The sequence below is a fragment of the Typopeltis vanoorti genome, chromosome 13 (genome assembly GCF_054136105.1).
Source record: "Typopeltis vanoorti isolate ZY-2024b chromosome 13, IOZ_Tvanoo_1.0, whole genome shotgun sequence".
Lineage (NCBI taxonomy): Eukaryota > Metazoa > Arthropoda > Arachnida > Uropygi > Thelyphonidae > Typopeltis > Typopeltis vanoorti.
Genome location: NC_143561.1, coordinates 2533547 through 2549825, shown reverse-complemented (window position 1 = coordinate 2549825; position 16279 = coordinate 2533547). Strand labels below are relative to the sequence as shown.

Sequence of the window (16279 nt, the reverse complement as noted above, 5' to 3'; positions counted from 1 at the left end):
TTGTTTACTAAGTTTTTTATGCTTATTCAACTGAGACTGCGTAGCTATATATTTATGTTAACTGCCGACAACTTGCATTATTACTTGAAATATTTCGTGACCAATTTAAATTTGTGGTACGACCAACTGGAAAAGAATGAAAGTTTTAAAAGTCAATTAGGCCGCTCCGATGAATCAAATAAAATACGCATTGTGACCATGACCAATCTGTGATGTATTAATTTTGACACTGTACTTTAAGGGTGAAACGGTTTGTACAAAAAAGAAACTATAATTGCAAAATTTTTGTCAACAATCATGCGACTACCAATAGCCATCCTTTCAATTCCCTAGGCATAATTCGCTGAGATATAGGTCGAGAACAGCCTTCATTAAATGCGTCGGTCAATTACTGCACACTTGAAGCTGTGTTTGTCCGTACAAGCCTTCTCAGACGACAGCTATTTCTATCCTGACAGACTGTTTTAGGACGACAGTTATGCCTCTTAGCCAATCGATGTGAGTTATTTTTTTTTACCGATTAACATCCGGGATATCTCACCTTTACAAAACCTGTCAATTCCGCTGTTTTCAAAATCATGACTCCAGCCAGACAACCACTCACAATAAACCTTTATTAAACTCAGAAAGTTCCCTTATGTTTTTCCATGTGATCAACACTGTTGATCACAATGGAAAAACTTGCCCATCAGTCGGACACGCCGATGGGTAAGCTGGATTGTGCTATATAACCAGTCACTTGTTTAGAGCCGGATTGTTTAGAGCTGGAGGAATACGATGCTTCCAAGTCAATACAACTGGGTACGAGTAAAATGGCCGTGAAAAGGCAACTGACAGAGTTTGGAAGGAGCATTGTGATAGAATACCATGTTGCAGGCCACTCTGATTTTTTAAATTGTTGAAACATTGGGCCATCCACAATCAGTGATACCATGTTCAGATGAACGAGTAGGGATTTGACTGCAAAGCGCTACCCGCAGTGGACGACCGATCCCATTCACTGAACGCGACTGTATTGTGCTATATGCAGGATGATATGAAAAACTGCCATTCGTCAGTCGACGCGTTGAATGCGGAGTTCCTGGCATCAACATGAATACAAATCTGCACAAAAACATTTAGAACCAACAGGGATTTCCATGGTAGGACTGTAATATGCAAGCACCACATTACCCGAACCAACATGTATCATTGTATTCAGTGTTACAAAGAGCGTGTACAGTGGGATGTGGAAGCCACGAAAGCTGTGATATGGATCACGAATTATGCTACACTCTTTACCAAGTGGATCGTTGTGTGTGTGTGTGTGTGTGTGTGTGTGTGTGTGTGTGTGTGTGTGTGTGTGTGTGTGTGTGTGTGTGTGTGTGTGTGTGTGTGTGTGTGTGTGTGTGTGTGTGTGTGTGTGTGTGTGTGTGTGTGTGTGTGTGTGTGGTGGATGCTCAGTGAATGACTCTTACCAGAGTGTGTAACCCTGACTATGAAATTCGAAGGTGGCGGTGTGATGGAATGATTTTGTTTTCCCTGTTTTGCCGGCTGACTTCCGTTTATGATGCAAAGAACTGAAAATGGCAATAAAAAAATTCCTCTCGTCAAGAATGATAATCGGAGTCAGGCGGTTTCCTGTCAAAGGACGTGATGTACCGTCATTCTTCTAATCATGCTTCGGAAGCAAATGGTGCAACAAATTCCTATTCCACCTTAAACTTGCAAAAACAAAGCGATTTAGTTAATTAACCGGTAAAGTTTGCTCTTACACAGTTTGTTTGGAATCCAACTCATGCTAATGACATTGATTATTATTTTTTTTAATTGAAGAAATAAGTGATATGATGGCTGAGGAATCTTTTTGTATAAACCGAGAGAGAGAGAGAGAGAGAGAGAGAGAGAGAGAGAGCTAAGCATCGGAAATCTTAAACAGATATGGAGCTGATGGTCTTGTAAGTATATTGTTAAGTATGCTGAAGTTCACTGAAGTCCAGTCAATTTAAACCAATTTGCTACACTTCCAAGTCGGTGCGCCTCTTGGTGTATATGGATATATCCTCTCAGCAAGTGGCATTAAAACCATTAGATTTGAGTAAAATATCCAGGTTTGAGATAAGACTGCTCATATTAAAGATCAAATATCTGTATTTCTTGCCTCCATTAGGCGACAGATAATTTCATCTCCAGATTTAATATACCTGTCATTCCTACTGGAGACTAAAAATAGCAAAAAACAATATTTCGACTCTAGTTTAAACGCCGGTTTCTTCTCTCTTTATTTCTCCTCATATGCAATATGAGTAATATATTCAATTATGTCGAGCATTATGGAGAGAGAGAAGCCTAACATTTCTTTTCTTCGAGCGTGCAGTTGTTTCTGCAAACTCGCCGCTGCATGATAGTCTACTGGATCATAACCCATAAGCCTATGGGTTATGACTTCGGAGGCGTCTGGGTCATAGTGATTGATCATGCTGCCACCACTCTTTCGCTTTGCGTGTCCTTTAAGGAATTATAATAATAATAATAATAATAATAATAATTATTATTATTATTATTAGTGACACCTCTAAGGAGTCCCAAGATTGATCGCTGGAGGACACCTACCACCATACAACTGTCTCCATCACTACACCGAACCTCTACTACCAAGCATCTCCATCTACCGCTCACCATCACCACTGTGTACGGGTTGAAAAAACCCGAGTTTCCGGGAGAAAAAACCCTGCTACCTGCGTATGAGATCGGTTAACTCACCTTCGATCGAAAAAGTCCACATTCCTCCAGTCACGACGAGAATCGAACTTAGGCCAATTCCAATCGAAGGGCGCAATTTACCGTCGTTCTTCCAATTGCACTACGGAGGCGCTTATATTGTATAGGATAGGGCAGTGTTTCTCAAACTTCCGATATCCGCGTACCCCTTCTTAAATTTTCATTATTCCCAAGTATCCCCTAATTAATTAATTAAAAATAAATAAATTAATTAAAAACAAATAAATTAAATGGCCTCGCCTACTCACCGTATACGGGAATAAAAAGGCGTTAGCTGATTTTTTAAATTAAAATCAATAAATTAATTAAAAACATTAATTAAAAATTAAACATTTATTTTATTTGAATTTATATGTTCATGTTAACAAAAAATATGATTTATTTTTAATAGAACAAAATTTGGAATAGGTTCCGCTTCATTAGATGTCCATGAAAATACACATTTCAAGTAATTTATATCAAACTTATGAAGATTTTTCATCTTCTTCCTAATTGGTTCTCTAGAGATGTCAGATGACACACTCTTATCAATTTCATTTGATCCAGATGCAATATCAACGTTTTCTTGTTGCTTACAGCTACTTCGATTTGCTACATTGCACTCTTTTGGAGGTTTTATAAATCCAGTTTTTAACCAATGATCCATACATCAGAATTTTAAAGCTAAAAAAAAAAAAAATACCGCATTTACTCGAATATAACTCACTTTTTTCACCAAAATTAAAGCTAAAAAATCGTGTTGCGAGATATATGCGGGGATTTCCGGAAGCTAAAGTTTTCAGAAAAAAAACTGAAAATGGTGCAACTTACCAAGAAGCTCCTATTCGGGCATCGAGAACAGTTTCTGTGTGTGCATCGTCAAAGTCATCTACCCAAATAGCGTCATCTTCTTTCCCATTATTTCAAGCAAAAATTACCAGTAATTTACAAGACTTCAGATACGTAGAGCAGCTATGAAGAAGTGCATATGCTTGCATTTGATAGTCCGTTGGTGTCGCACTGATATGATCGTCTGCTTGTCGAGAGCTCCTGAAAAGATCAGTAGTATTTTATGTTATCATTGGCAATTTTACTAGAATTTTATGTAGTATTGTTTGCTTTTCGTATCTTAATATGTCTGTGCGATTATTGTGTATTTTCTGTTATTTTAATTATTATTTTTAAGATAAAATAGCGTCCACATAGCAACGATTAAAAAAATGGCGGTCAGTATGCCATGTTTGTTCAAGAATTTTGATATAAAAGTTTATGCAATGTGCTGTCTGTGAGATGTATACTTTGCGAAGAGCGGTTGGAGTCTGGTTAGATGGTGATAGTGGAGTAAATATGTGCAGAAAGTGTAAGGAGAATGAGGATCTAAAGCTTGTTTCGGGTGGCGAGAGTGATATCGTTAAAGAAAGTCAGAATGTAGACAATAGTGATGTGATAAATTGCGAGGTAGTACCAGATAGATGTGAGAGCGAAGATGAAAGTGTAAATGAAGGTTTAAATACAGAACGAATGGATGATTTAAATGCTAATGAAAATGGTGAGATAGATGCAAGTAGTGAAATAGCATGGTTGAGCTGAGCGATACATAGAGCAAAGCGGCAACTGGAGCGTATACAAAAATGTCTACCGAACGTACCGACCAATAAACGGAGAAAGTCTGATACGAAAAATAAGAGAATGTTCGTAAACGTAAATAAAAGGAAGGAGCGAGTGCTGTATGGAGATTCGTTATTAAGTGGTGTGATAGTTGAGAGTTTAACAAAATCGTACCAACCGGGTGCGACCATAAAGGACATCAGAGAGTCTATTAGAGCGCAAAAACAGAGGGTGAAAGAAATTACAGTCGTGGTAGGAACAAATGATTTGAAAGCAGACAAAATGGAAATGATAGAGGATGTGAGGGAATTACTTCAGGTAGCAAGAGAGAAGAGCGAGAGAGTTGGGATGGTGAGTATTTTCCCGCGGTATGACATTGAAGTGTTTTGAAGGAGGGCCATAATTGACAATGACTTTATGCATGCGTTATGCATGGAGAGTGGTGTGGAGTTTGTGGATGTGTGGAGTAAGTTCGATGGGCGAAGGGATTTATATAAGATGGATGGTTTACATTTGAATGGATTTGGTTTACAGAGGCTTGAAAAAGTGTTGATGAATGAAGTGGAAGTGGATGTACAGACTCAGGGAAACTAGATTTATTAAGGGGGGGGGGATAAATATTCAGACTTTAGGGAGGCAGTTGAGTGTATGAATGAGTATAATATGCCCAAGTGAGTACGAAGGACAACAAATCAGAATGGGATAGTTAGTATAAGGCATCAAAGTAGGGATTGGACTAGCGGGCTTCTGCAATTCATGTACACTAATGTCAGGAGTATTAGGAACAAGAAGGAGGAGTTTTTGGCTTTGGTTGGCACTTACAGGCCAGAGGTTGTTGGTATTAGTGAAACATGGCTGACAGAAGTTGATAAAGATAGTGGGATTGAACGTGACGGGTATAGCATGTTCAGGACTGACAGGGAGAATATAAAGGGGGGAAGGAGTGTTAATGATGATAGCTGATGAGTTGCAGCCAAGGAGTATAGAAGTTGAACTGCATGATAGAGAAAAGAGCAAATTTAAGGCTATTTGGTGTGAGATATAGGCTAGCAAAACAAAGCATACAATTGGGTGCTGCTATAGACCAGGTGATGGAATAGATGGTGGGGATAGTATGCAAAGGCAAAGAGAAGAAATGAGCGGAAGGAGGATAATTATTATGGGTGATTTAAATTATGGTAACATTGACTGGAAGGAGGAGAGGGCATATGGGAGGAAGAAATTGGATTTTATGCGGTTATTAAGGGACAACTATCTGCGACAGCATGTAATGGAAAATACTAGGGGCAGAGAGTGCTTGACCTAGTAATTGCATCTGAGATGTGGCTCTAACGAACATGACCATGTTGCCACCAATTGGGGAGGGTGATCATAAGGTCATTACTTGGGAGGTTGCTAAAGGAGTGGAATTTACAATTAAGACAGGGTACATGTGGAATTACCGGGCTGGTAAGTATGACAAGCTTAGGTGTGTGCTTGGCTCAGTGCCATGGCATGTAAAACGGCAAGGGATGGATGTTGATAGTGCGTGGGAGGTGGTTAAGAAGTGTTTGCAGGAGGCAATGGTTGACTGTATACCAAGAGTCCGAATAATAAATCAAGTAGGGGTTAAATGGATGAATAACACTATTAAGCTTGAGCTGCAAAAAAAGAAACAATTGTGGAGGGAATTTAAGTAGAAAGGTGACCGGCAGGCACATGAACGGTATAAAGCGCAGGCCAGAAACGTAACGAGTGTGGTAAGAAAAGTAAAAGCGGATTGTGAAAGAATATTGGCCATACAGGCTAAAGAGAATCCCAAGCAGTTTTTTCAATATGTTGCAAGTAAAAGGAAAAATGTTTATGGCAGAATGATTTTAAAAAATGCTGAGGGTAGGGAGGTAACCGAATCAGTTGGTATAGTGTGATTACTGAGCAAGCACTTTGCAAGAGTGTATCATCCAGGTGGTCACATTGCAGAAATGAATGAACCAATAGATTAAACGGGAATAGGGGTGAATCAGGTGGAGGTGAGTAGTCTATTGCAAAACCTCAATTTCAATTCATCTGTGTGATTGGATGGTATACCAGCTCGTGTCGCAGGTGAAGCAGCTAAAGAACTGGCAGTACCCTTGACCATTTTGTTTAATTTGAGTCCCGGGTCTGGGTTAGTCCAGAGGGGGGTGGAGAGAGGGGAAAATAGTTCCACTGCATAAAGGAGTTTCCAAGACTGCTATTGTAAATTACTGACCGATTAGCATATCAGGAATCGTTGTCAAGGTCTTGGAAAAAATAGTCAAGAGAAGAATGCAGGATTGGATAGATGAAAATGGGATACTGTATGGGGGACAACATGGTTTTGTGAACGGTAGATCATACCTCAGTAACTTGCTCACGTTGTATAACACAGTGATGGCTGAACTGGATAAGGGTAATGGGTTTACAGTGATTCTACTGGACCTTGCTAAGGCCTTTGACAGGATACCACATGAAATTCTAATCAGTAAAATGCAGCATATGAGCATCGATATAGGGTTGGTGAGATGGATAGGAGGGTGGTTGACAGAGAAATATCAGAGAGTGCTTTATTCAGGAGTAGAGTCCAAAAGACTGCCCGTGACCAGTGGTGTGCCACAAGAATCTGTTCTTGGGCCACTGCTATTTAATTTGTTCATTAATAATATAGGAAAAGATCATAGAAGAACAGTTCATTTTTTTGCTGATCATGCAAAGTTGGGGTAGGGAAATAGTGAATGCAGATGATGTCAAAATTTTGCAGGATGATTTGGATAGATTAGAGGTCTGGGCTAAGGAGAATGGATGTCAATTTAATGTGAAAAAAGGTAAGGTTATACATTTTGGGGTAAAATGATTAGAAGTAGTTTACTACACTGGTGGAATTGTATTCCAGTAAATTGATGAAGCAAGAGATTTAGGAGTTTTGGTGGATAGGGAGTTGAAGTTCAGGGGGTACATTGCAGAAGTGGCCAAATCAGCTCATCAAATCACTTGGTTGCTGAAGAATACTTTAACAAACAGAGACAAACAGGTTGTTGTTCCTCTGTATCGAGCCTTGATAAGACCCCATCTCGACTACTATGCCCAGATTTGGTCACCTAGGTTTCTTCTTCATGGGGAGGAGGTTGAGAGGATCCAGTGGCGAGTGACCAAGATGATCGCAGGTCTGTGGAATGAACCTTATGAGAACAGGTTGAGGATTTGTGGGTTGCATAAATTGGTTGATAGTCAGAGGAGGGGATATATGATTGAGACATTCAAATTACTGAAGGATTTCTTTAAAATTCAGTCAGAAGATAGTTTTGAGAACAGGGCTGGTTGTGGGAGGACTAGGGGGCATCCATGGAAGCTGGGCAAGAGTGTGGTTAGTAAGGTTGTTAGAGCTGCGTTCTTTACTTTTAGAGTGGTGAATGAATAGAATGGGTTACCAGAGGCTGTGGTGGGTGCTGTGACAGTGAATGAGTTTAAGTCGAGGTATGATAGATACTGTGTGAATGTCGAATAGTTGTTATGAACGTGATTTGGGGCCTCCCTCGATGAGTTTAAGGACTCCCTGGAGTTTCCCGTAATAATAATAATAATAATAATAATGATGATTGGTGCGGTATTAACAAAAGATCGCGCGAACCAAAGATAAATTAGCATTTAATCAGTTGAGTTGAAATCCTAATTTCCTTCAACTGAATTCTATAATATCTCAAACACATTCACTATATATTTCTATGTTTTAATACGTTAACGACGGGGTGGTGTCAAGCAAATCCATATGTTGCTGGTTTAACATATGGTTTTGCTTGGTCTATACAACAGTTTCTGTTAGAGCGGGGTAGACGTGATTCATTAGTTAGTGCCGTTATTATTCCGTTTGTCTCTAATTGCACTATTTGTTGAAAAATATAATGACTCCTTTAATAATGTATAGCCGGAAATTGCCAAGAACTTCCTAATGACTTTTCGCGTACCCCAGGGGGTACGCGTACCACACTTTGAGAAACATTGGGATAGGGGATTGATGTAGGCGGATTGGGGATTGGAATTTTAAATTTCTGGCGATACTCTTATTGTCCAATAGATTCAATATCAATTGCTAAACCCTGCACAGTTCTCTTTCTAACATTTAGAGCCCACATTATAATCAGCGTTTATATATATATATATATATATATATATATATATATTCAGTATTAATATAATAAGCGGTCTCCAAAAATATTTTGTATTACCGTAGTTTTTTTTATTTATTATTATAGGCTGCTTAAAAGCAATGAATTGGTAATATTTTGTATGATGATTTTAGAATTTCTTCTCAATGACTATCTACCAGCGCGGGTAAGCGTGTATCCAAATATTGTAAACAATTGCGCATTCTTGTAAATGACCGTAGAAACCAGGGAGGAAGTTTTTAATAAATCAAGTAAGTATTAGAATTTCACTTTTTTCTGTATTAGGAGAACAATTTTAAGTTAACCAGCTTAACTAGTGTATTTATTACGTACGGTTTGAAAAATAATTGGTAATAATTACGAAATATAACATATTTGTTTTGTTAACCATTCTATGGTACGGATAGTTATTGCTGCGAGTAAATGCCCTATTGAAAGTGTTGTGTTAATTGGTTTAAAGTTTAATCTTTGCTTCTAATTTCAAAGATAATCTTAAATCCTCTGCTTAGCTTTCAATAATAATGTGACATTTTTACATAGTTTGTGTCTGTTACCTTAAAAAAAATGAGTTATTGAAAATAATTCCTGTGTTTGCATTTATTTTTTATTTTGAAATTCCTTTTAAAGTTTCTGTAAATTTGCAACTACATTATTATGATTTTCATCAGAAATTTAGACCTTCCCAGATTTGAGTTATCATGTGATTTTTGTGTACATATGTGTATCATGTGCTTGCTAAGAATGTCCCAGTTAACTTGTAACCAGATTGAGTTAGTAATGGAATATCGCACATTACGTTGTGTTTGCATGGTATTCATTTCATAAAAAGCAATCAAGTTACTACGTAGATTTTATATCCTAATAATTTGCTTTGACTTCAGTTTTTTTTTTTTTTCAACTTTAATTTCTGTATTACTGACGATTTTAAACAATTATTGTCAGAATCTGCTTGCAGTTTTATGCCTTTAAAACGATTTATAAATTTTTACAAGACTGGTTTTAATCAAGTCCCACCCTCCTTTTCATCCTCTCTCATATTTCACATTTTTGGAATTTATGTTATTGTCCAAAATGTAAGGAAATTTTTTTTTTCAAATGTTTATTTTTTTAAAAAAATGTTTTCTTTATTAAGTTATGTTAGTTCATTGTTGAATATGTTTATACCTGTTTCCTAAATTTAGAATTTAAAGATAATATTATATGGGTATATATTATATATTCTGTTTATATTTAATAATTATTATATATAATGTTATACCGGTATATGTGTGTGTGTACACACACATTCTGTATAATATTATGTAAAGGATTGTGTAATTTAAGCCATATAACTGGCTTCAATTATTTAGTTTCTTACCTAATGCCCAATGTTTACCTTTAGTGGTGCCCCTGTAAGTAGGTATCCATCTGAATACTAACCAAATAAAGATAGTTGTCAGTTTCAGAGTTAGCTGACCAAACTATGTTGGTTTACACCAAAAGATATTTTATCTTGCAACAATATAAAATGCTGAGGTGTTGTTCAGAACTGGGATGAACAGTGAACTGTCAACCAATAGAGTAAAACTCAACATCAGCATATTTCAAAATAGGTGCACACAATATCAACTGAAAAGAAGTGCATCTGGCAGAAGGATTACAGAAGCACCTAATTAATAATCATATTATGTTATATGTTATATTTAGCCCATAATGATGAGGCAAAGGATGGACTAGCTGTAGGATTCAACATTTTTAAGGTTTTCTTCACTCATTGGCAACTATATGGAGAGGATGAGATGTATTTAGCAAAGTAGAGTAGTGTGCCCTCCCACGATGAATCTTTGGACTCCCTGAAGGTGTCATAATAATAATAATAATAATAATTTGTTCTTATGGTCCCACCGAAGCTTCTAAGGAGGAAGTGGAAGAATTTGTTGAATCATTAGAGAGGGCACCTGACATAAATAAAAAAAGGCAAACTTGGCCCTTGTTGGAGATCTAAACAGCAGTAGAGCAGGCAGTGAATATCAGACATACAAATGTTTTGAGAAAATTAGGCAGAAACAAAACAAAGATAGTAATAATGATAAGTACTTGCCTGTTTTTGTTTAGGACTAATACCATACTGCTATGTAAAGATGTGACAAGTTCACTTGGAGAGAAAACAAAATAAGAAAAGTGCCATTATGTGATTGTTGTTGATAATGATATCTATCTTCATGCCTGTTCAGAACACAAGAATATACTGGAGATTTGAAATAGATGACCATCAGGTAGTTTTAAGCAGAATGAAATTCTGAACCACATCAAAAAGAAAAGTGTATAAGAAAATATTAAATCATAACTTTGCCAGTAAAGTTTGGTCGATTGGTAGAACCTCTGCTATTATGGCTCACAAAAAAGTTAAGCAAGTTTGAGTGTGGTTAGTAGTTGGAAGCGGATCAATCGTTCGATGATGTTGGCACACTCTCCCTTGATGAGTCTTTGGACTCCCTGGAGGTGTCACATAATAATAATAATTATTATGTGACACCTAATAATTAGGTGTCACATAATAATCATAATGTGACACCTAAATTTGGAACTTCAGCCAATCTAAGACATAAGTTTAGAAGGTAACTTAAATCCTGTTAACTCACTGGATATTTCCACAAACACGTGGTATATATCATCAAGTCCTATGGCTTTCTTGAATTCAAGTTTGCTCATCATCATGAGATTTCTGATAAGTACCCTCAGGGAAGTGTGTACAGGATATTATGATAGTACTAAACGAAAAATGTTACATAATTACTAATTTTCTATTGATAATTTTTCTCCGAATTACTTTGTTACCTATCATGAGTCTATATTGTCAGATCTTATATTTTTAAGGCACTTTTTTATTGTATCAAGCTACCTAGGTATTGGTTTTTCTCTGGATCTTTTTCTTCCATAAGGCAACAATATTTGTATATGGCATTGATAGAGATGATTCGTTGATAGATGGCGTTGATAGAGATGATTCGTAGTAGAGGTTCGGTGTAGTGGTTGAGACAGTTGTAGGTGTCCTCCCGCGATGAGTCTTCGGACTCCTTGGAGGTGTCACAAATGATAATAATAATATTTATTTTGCTAACCTTTCCTCTTCCATTCTGTTTTTAAGTGATCATGTCATACTAGCTCTGCTAGCACATTCTTTAATGCTGACAATGTCAAGATCTTTCCTGATATTGTCATTTTTAATATTGTTATTGGTGCAACCTGTTCACTCCACTAATCTTTCTTAGAACTTGCACTATGGTCTCCAATCTTTGATCAAGTGTTTTATTTCTAACCCAGCTCTCATATCTAAGTTAAAATTGGTAATTGGTTCGAACACTTGTATGTAGCTAGTTTAGTATTTTGACTAATTTCTTTTTTTATTCCATGTAAATTTATTCATTTGACTTCACAGTGTAAGCTTTGTTAATTCTGCAATCTATTTCTATATTTAATTTGCCATCTTCACTAAAAATTGTTCTTAAATATCTGAAACTTGTTCTATAGGTTCTCCATTTAGTTGATGTTTTTAATGCTTCTGTCCTTTATTATTATTATTATTTTATGATTATTATTTCTGCAACTACCAAGAAGTCTGAAGACTCATCAAGGGAGGACACCTACTCTACAACTCTGTCTCCATCACTCCATCCACCAACTACACTAAACCTCTACTATAATCATCATCTACATCAACACCATCTACTGCCTGCCACCACTAGTATTTTTTGTTTGTAAATTGTGTGTGTTCTGAAGGCCAATTTGTCTCTATGTGGGATGAAAAATCTGAGTTTCTGTTAGAAAAGCCCCTGCTACCTCTGTATTAGATCAGCTAACTCACCTTCAATTGAAAAATATCCATATAGAGATTCCTTCCATCATAAAGAGAATCAAAGTTAAGCCTTTTCCAATCAAAGGGTGCAATGTACTGTTGTTCTTCCAATTGTGCTATGGAGGTGCTTTATTGCCTTTTTGTTAAAGATTTTCTTATCAAATTTGTCACTACATTTATTCAGTGTAGTCTGTGAATAATAGAAACTTGTACTGGAGTAATTTAGAAGTATAACATCATCTGCATAAAGTAAAGAGTAAAGTTTTTTATGTCAGGTTTAATACCACTTTCCTTCATAATGTGATCCTAGATTATTATTATGTGACACCTCCAGGGAATCCAAAGACTCATCAAGGGAGGGCACCTACTCCACAACTCTGTCTCTACCAACTACAACGAACTGCAACTACCATTATCATCTACACCAAAGCCATCTACTGCCCACCACTAGTATTTTCACAGACAATCGCAAACATTCATGCCCTTGGCAGGATTCAGACCTGCAGCCTTTTGGCTGGAGAGCAGATACACTAACCACTCAGCTAACCAGGCAGGCAAAAGAGAAGTTACGCATATGTCTGCGACAGGACTCGAACCTGCAATCTTCGGATCCGAAACCAGGCGCCTTATCCATTAAACCACATCGACATGAAGATGAATAATGTGGAGATAATGAACACATTTGTCTTGCGCACGATTTATCATCAAACCATCTTCCTGTACATCATTCAGTTCTGACTGCTGACTTACAACTCTTATATAGACTCAGTATTTCTAGGTATAGTGTGCTATTTACACCATATAACTGTAACATTTTGAATAGTTTTTCTCTTGGCATCTTGTCATATGCCTTTTCCTGATCTACACAACTTAAGTATCTATTCTTATTATATTCCCATGATTATATTTATTCAATTCCCATCAAGTTTACTCAATTTCTCATATACTTCCTGCTCACGTACCATCAGTGGCTCCCCCTGCTCTCAAGTTCTGCATTATGTTACATTCAAAAGGTTGGAATATATTAATGACTTGCTCCATTTAACACCTCTACTATATCCTTCTCGGTTGTTATAATTCTACTACTCTCATTATCAGCAGACCCAGAAAAATGGTCTACCTCAGGGGAAGTGTGGTCTCCCACCACCCTCTTCTTCAATGTATGTACTAATGACCAACCTATAAACCCACAGTGAAGAACCTTCTTAATTGCAACTGACTGGGCAAAATAGCTCATCAAGCAAAATCCTTTGATAACATTGAGAAGCAACTCGCACAAGAACTAGAAGCCCTTACAGTTCACTATAAGGAAAACCAACTGAAACCAAATCCCAGTAAAACCCAAATGTGTCTTTTCCATCTCAATAATAAGGAGGTGAGGAGAGAGTTGAATATTTAATGGGATGGTGTGAAACTGGTCAATTATCCATATCCAACTTACCTAAGTGTTACACTTAGGTGAGATAGGACCTTACATTATAAGTGACACATAGAGAAGACAGCAGCTAAAACTCAAACATGTAATAATATTCTGCATTGATTATCATCATCTCAGTGGGGTGCAAGTCCACAAATACTGCACACCTCTGCACTTCCACTTTGCTTTTCGACAGCTGAGTATGCTAACCCTGTTTGCGAAAGATTATCACATGTCAAATTTATTGAAAGGTTCTTAATGAAACATGTTGGCACATTACTGGCTGTCTTAAAGCCTACAAAAATTGACCATCTATACTCACTGTCTGGTATTGCACCTCCTTATATAAGAAAGACAACATAGAGTAGATATGAGCAAAAACAACAATTAAATGATGAATGGCATGAGTTTTACTTATCAAGGAAAAGTTTTACTAACTGAGTGGAATTGTTGGTTGATTCCATAAAAGCTACAGGGTCAATAATCTCCAGAGACTCTGAACTTAAACGAATCTCTTCCTTTCAGCTTACATCTAGATTGGCAAGGAAAGACATTGAATAGACTTTGTTCCAGAATGGGCAGATCAAAACAGAATATGGTCAGATAGGACTATATAGACAGCTGCTCATGTGGTGAAATGCCAACCATAGAACATCTTTGCAATGCTGCCTGATAGACATTAATAATATATCTACTTGAGGAGATTTAATGCAGTTAATAAAACAGTTTTAAAGTATATTAGTCACTGGATGAATCCCCTGTGTAACTGGGGTTAAAGAATAGTCCTACTGTAGCCCATGCATGCTGTAAGAGGCGATTAAAATGGATACCCACTGCCTGGGGGGGGGGGTTATAGCATGGCCACCCTGTTTCCAGGGGACAAAAATTTGGCGGCTTGGTACCTCCAGGTTGGGGTTTAGCTATGGGCTAACAACCCATTCCTGTATAAAATCTCTTGTTAAGAGCTAAACAGTTGAAAGCCAGACTGACTTTAAGGAAACAATACATGAAATTGCAACCTAAAACTCATAAAAAGTGGTAAAGCTAGAAGAAGAACTCGCTGGATGAGTGAAATTTGACATTTTGTTTTTGCATAATATTTTATGTAAGTGGCATTTTTATATTACTCTTTTTTTTTTAATGTATGCTGTTCTTTTAATTGTATGCTTTTAATCATTTATATATATATGCTCTTATGTTTTCTGTAGTTTGCACATAAAAATAGGGACCAATAACATCCTCCAATAATCATTCTTCCTTCTACTGCCCACGTATTGAAAAAAACTCTCTTGGAGTGCCTTTGGTCTCATTTGCTAACTGCTGCTCTTACGAAGTGAGTTACCTTCCTTGCTTGCTCCTTGTTATTCCTCATATAACTGATCACTGTTGCTCATCTTGTGCTGCCTCCAGATCGCATGCTATTCAGTCATCCATTTTACAACTTTTTAGTAACTTAAGTATTTTACAGGCTGTACCATCATTTTTTTTTTTTTTTGATCTGATAATGTTGGAGTCTTGACAAGTAACAGACTGATTTGGAGGAAAATTGTAGATAGGAAATTAATAATGATGTAATTTTTTTCATGTAGTACTATCATATCCTGTACACCCCTTGAGGGTACATAGCAGGAATTTGATGATGCTGATGAAGTATTTTACATCTACCTTATTTAATTTATCGACTTTTGGAATATCCTCAGTTATTGCCTCTGCCAGATAGTTCTTGAGCAGGGACCAAGGAGCTTTGATTTCCTTCCCATAAGCTACCTCTTGAGTTTGTCATAATCACCCACCTTATAGTTCTACCTATAACCCTTTCTCACAGAAGTTCTGATGTGAGAAACACTTTAACATCCTTGGATGAGAGAATCAAATTCAAGACTCTCAATCCATGTGTGCCTTCTGTTGCGTCTTGCCTGAGGTAGTTGTGTCCTTCAAAAACTCAAATTCATTATCTTCGGTTCCAAATCCTCTCGTCATTCCACTCTATATTGTTGTAATTGAAATTGCTCATAATGATCATCCTTTTGTTATTAGCCACAGACCAATTTGCCTATACATTTCCTCCTTATTTCACTCCACATTACCAGATCTATAACCTGTCCATCTACACTTCACATCGCACTGCTTCAAAACCTCTGTCATTACTTCAATACAAATCGGCCCTTCAGAACACACGCAATTTACAGACAAAAATTACTAGTTGTGGTGGTGTTGGAGTTGGGCGGTAGATGGCGTTGATGGAGATGATTCGTAGTAGAGGTTAGGTGTAGAGACAGTTGTAGATGTCCTCCCACGATGAGTCTTCGGACTCCTTGGAGGTATCAGGAATAATAATAATAATAATAATTACTTCCCCCTTGCAGCTCCATCTTAGATGGACACAACTTCTCTGCCATCATCAACAGCACTTGTCCCATTCTACCTTTTTTGTCCTCATGAAAAAAAGTACATATTCCTCCATCTGTGTTCTTAACAGAATGTCAACCTCGTCCAACTATTTTGCTTCTTCCAACAATT

General features: G+C 37.2%; 1 protein-coding gene across 2 annotated transcripts in view; it reads left to right on the top strand.

Moving 5' to 3' along the window:
* The first annotated feature begins 8671 nt into the window (after positions 1-8671).
* LOC150099887 (maspardin-like) overlaps positions 8672-16279 on the top strand; it is a 174028-nt gene continuing 166420 nt past the window's right edge. Inside the window, exon 1 of one of the 2 annotated variants that reach the window (XM_090402446.1) lies at positions 8672-8758. Coding sequence is in view for 1 of the 2 variants with exons in the window: in XM_090402445.1 (XP_090258571.1) it covers positions 9564-9580 (17 nt within the window). In the remaining variant the exon portion in view is untranslated. Of the gene's footprint in view, positions 8759-9307; positions 9581-16279 lie in introns of those variants that run through there. The other variant, XM_090402445.1, reaches the window with a different exon arrangement.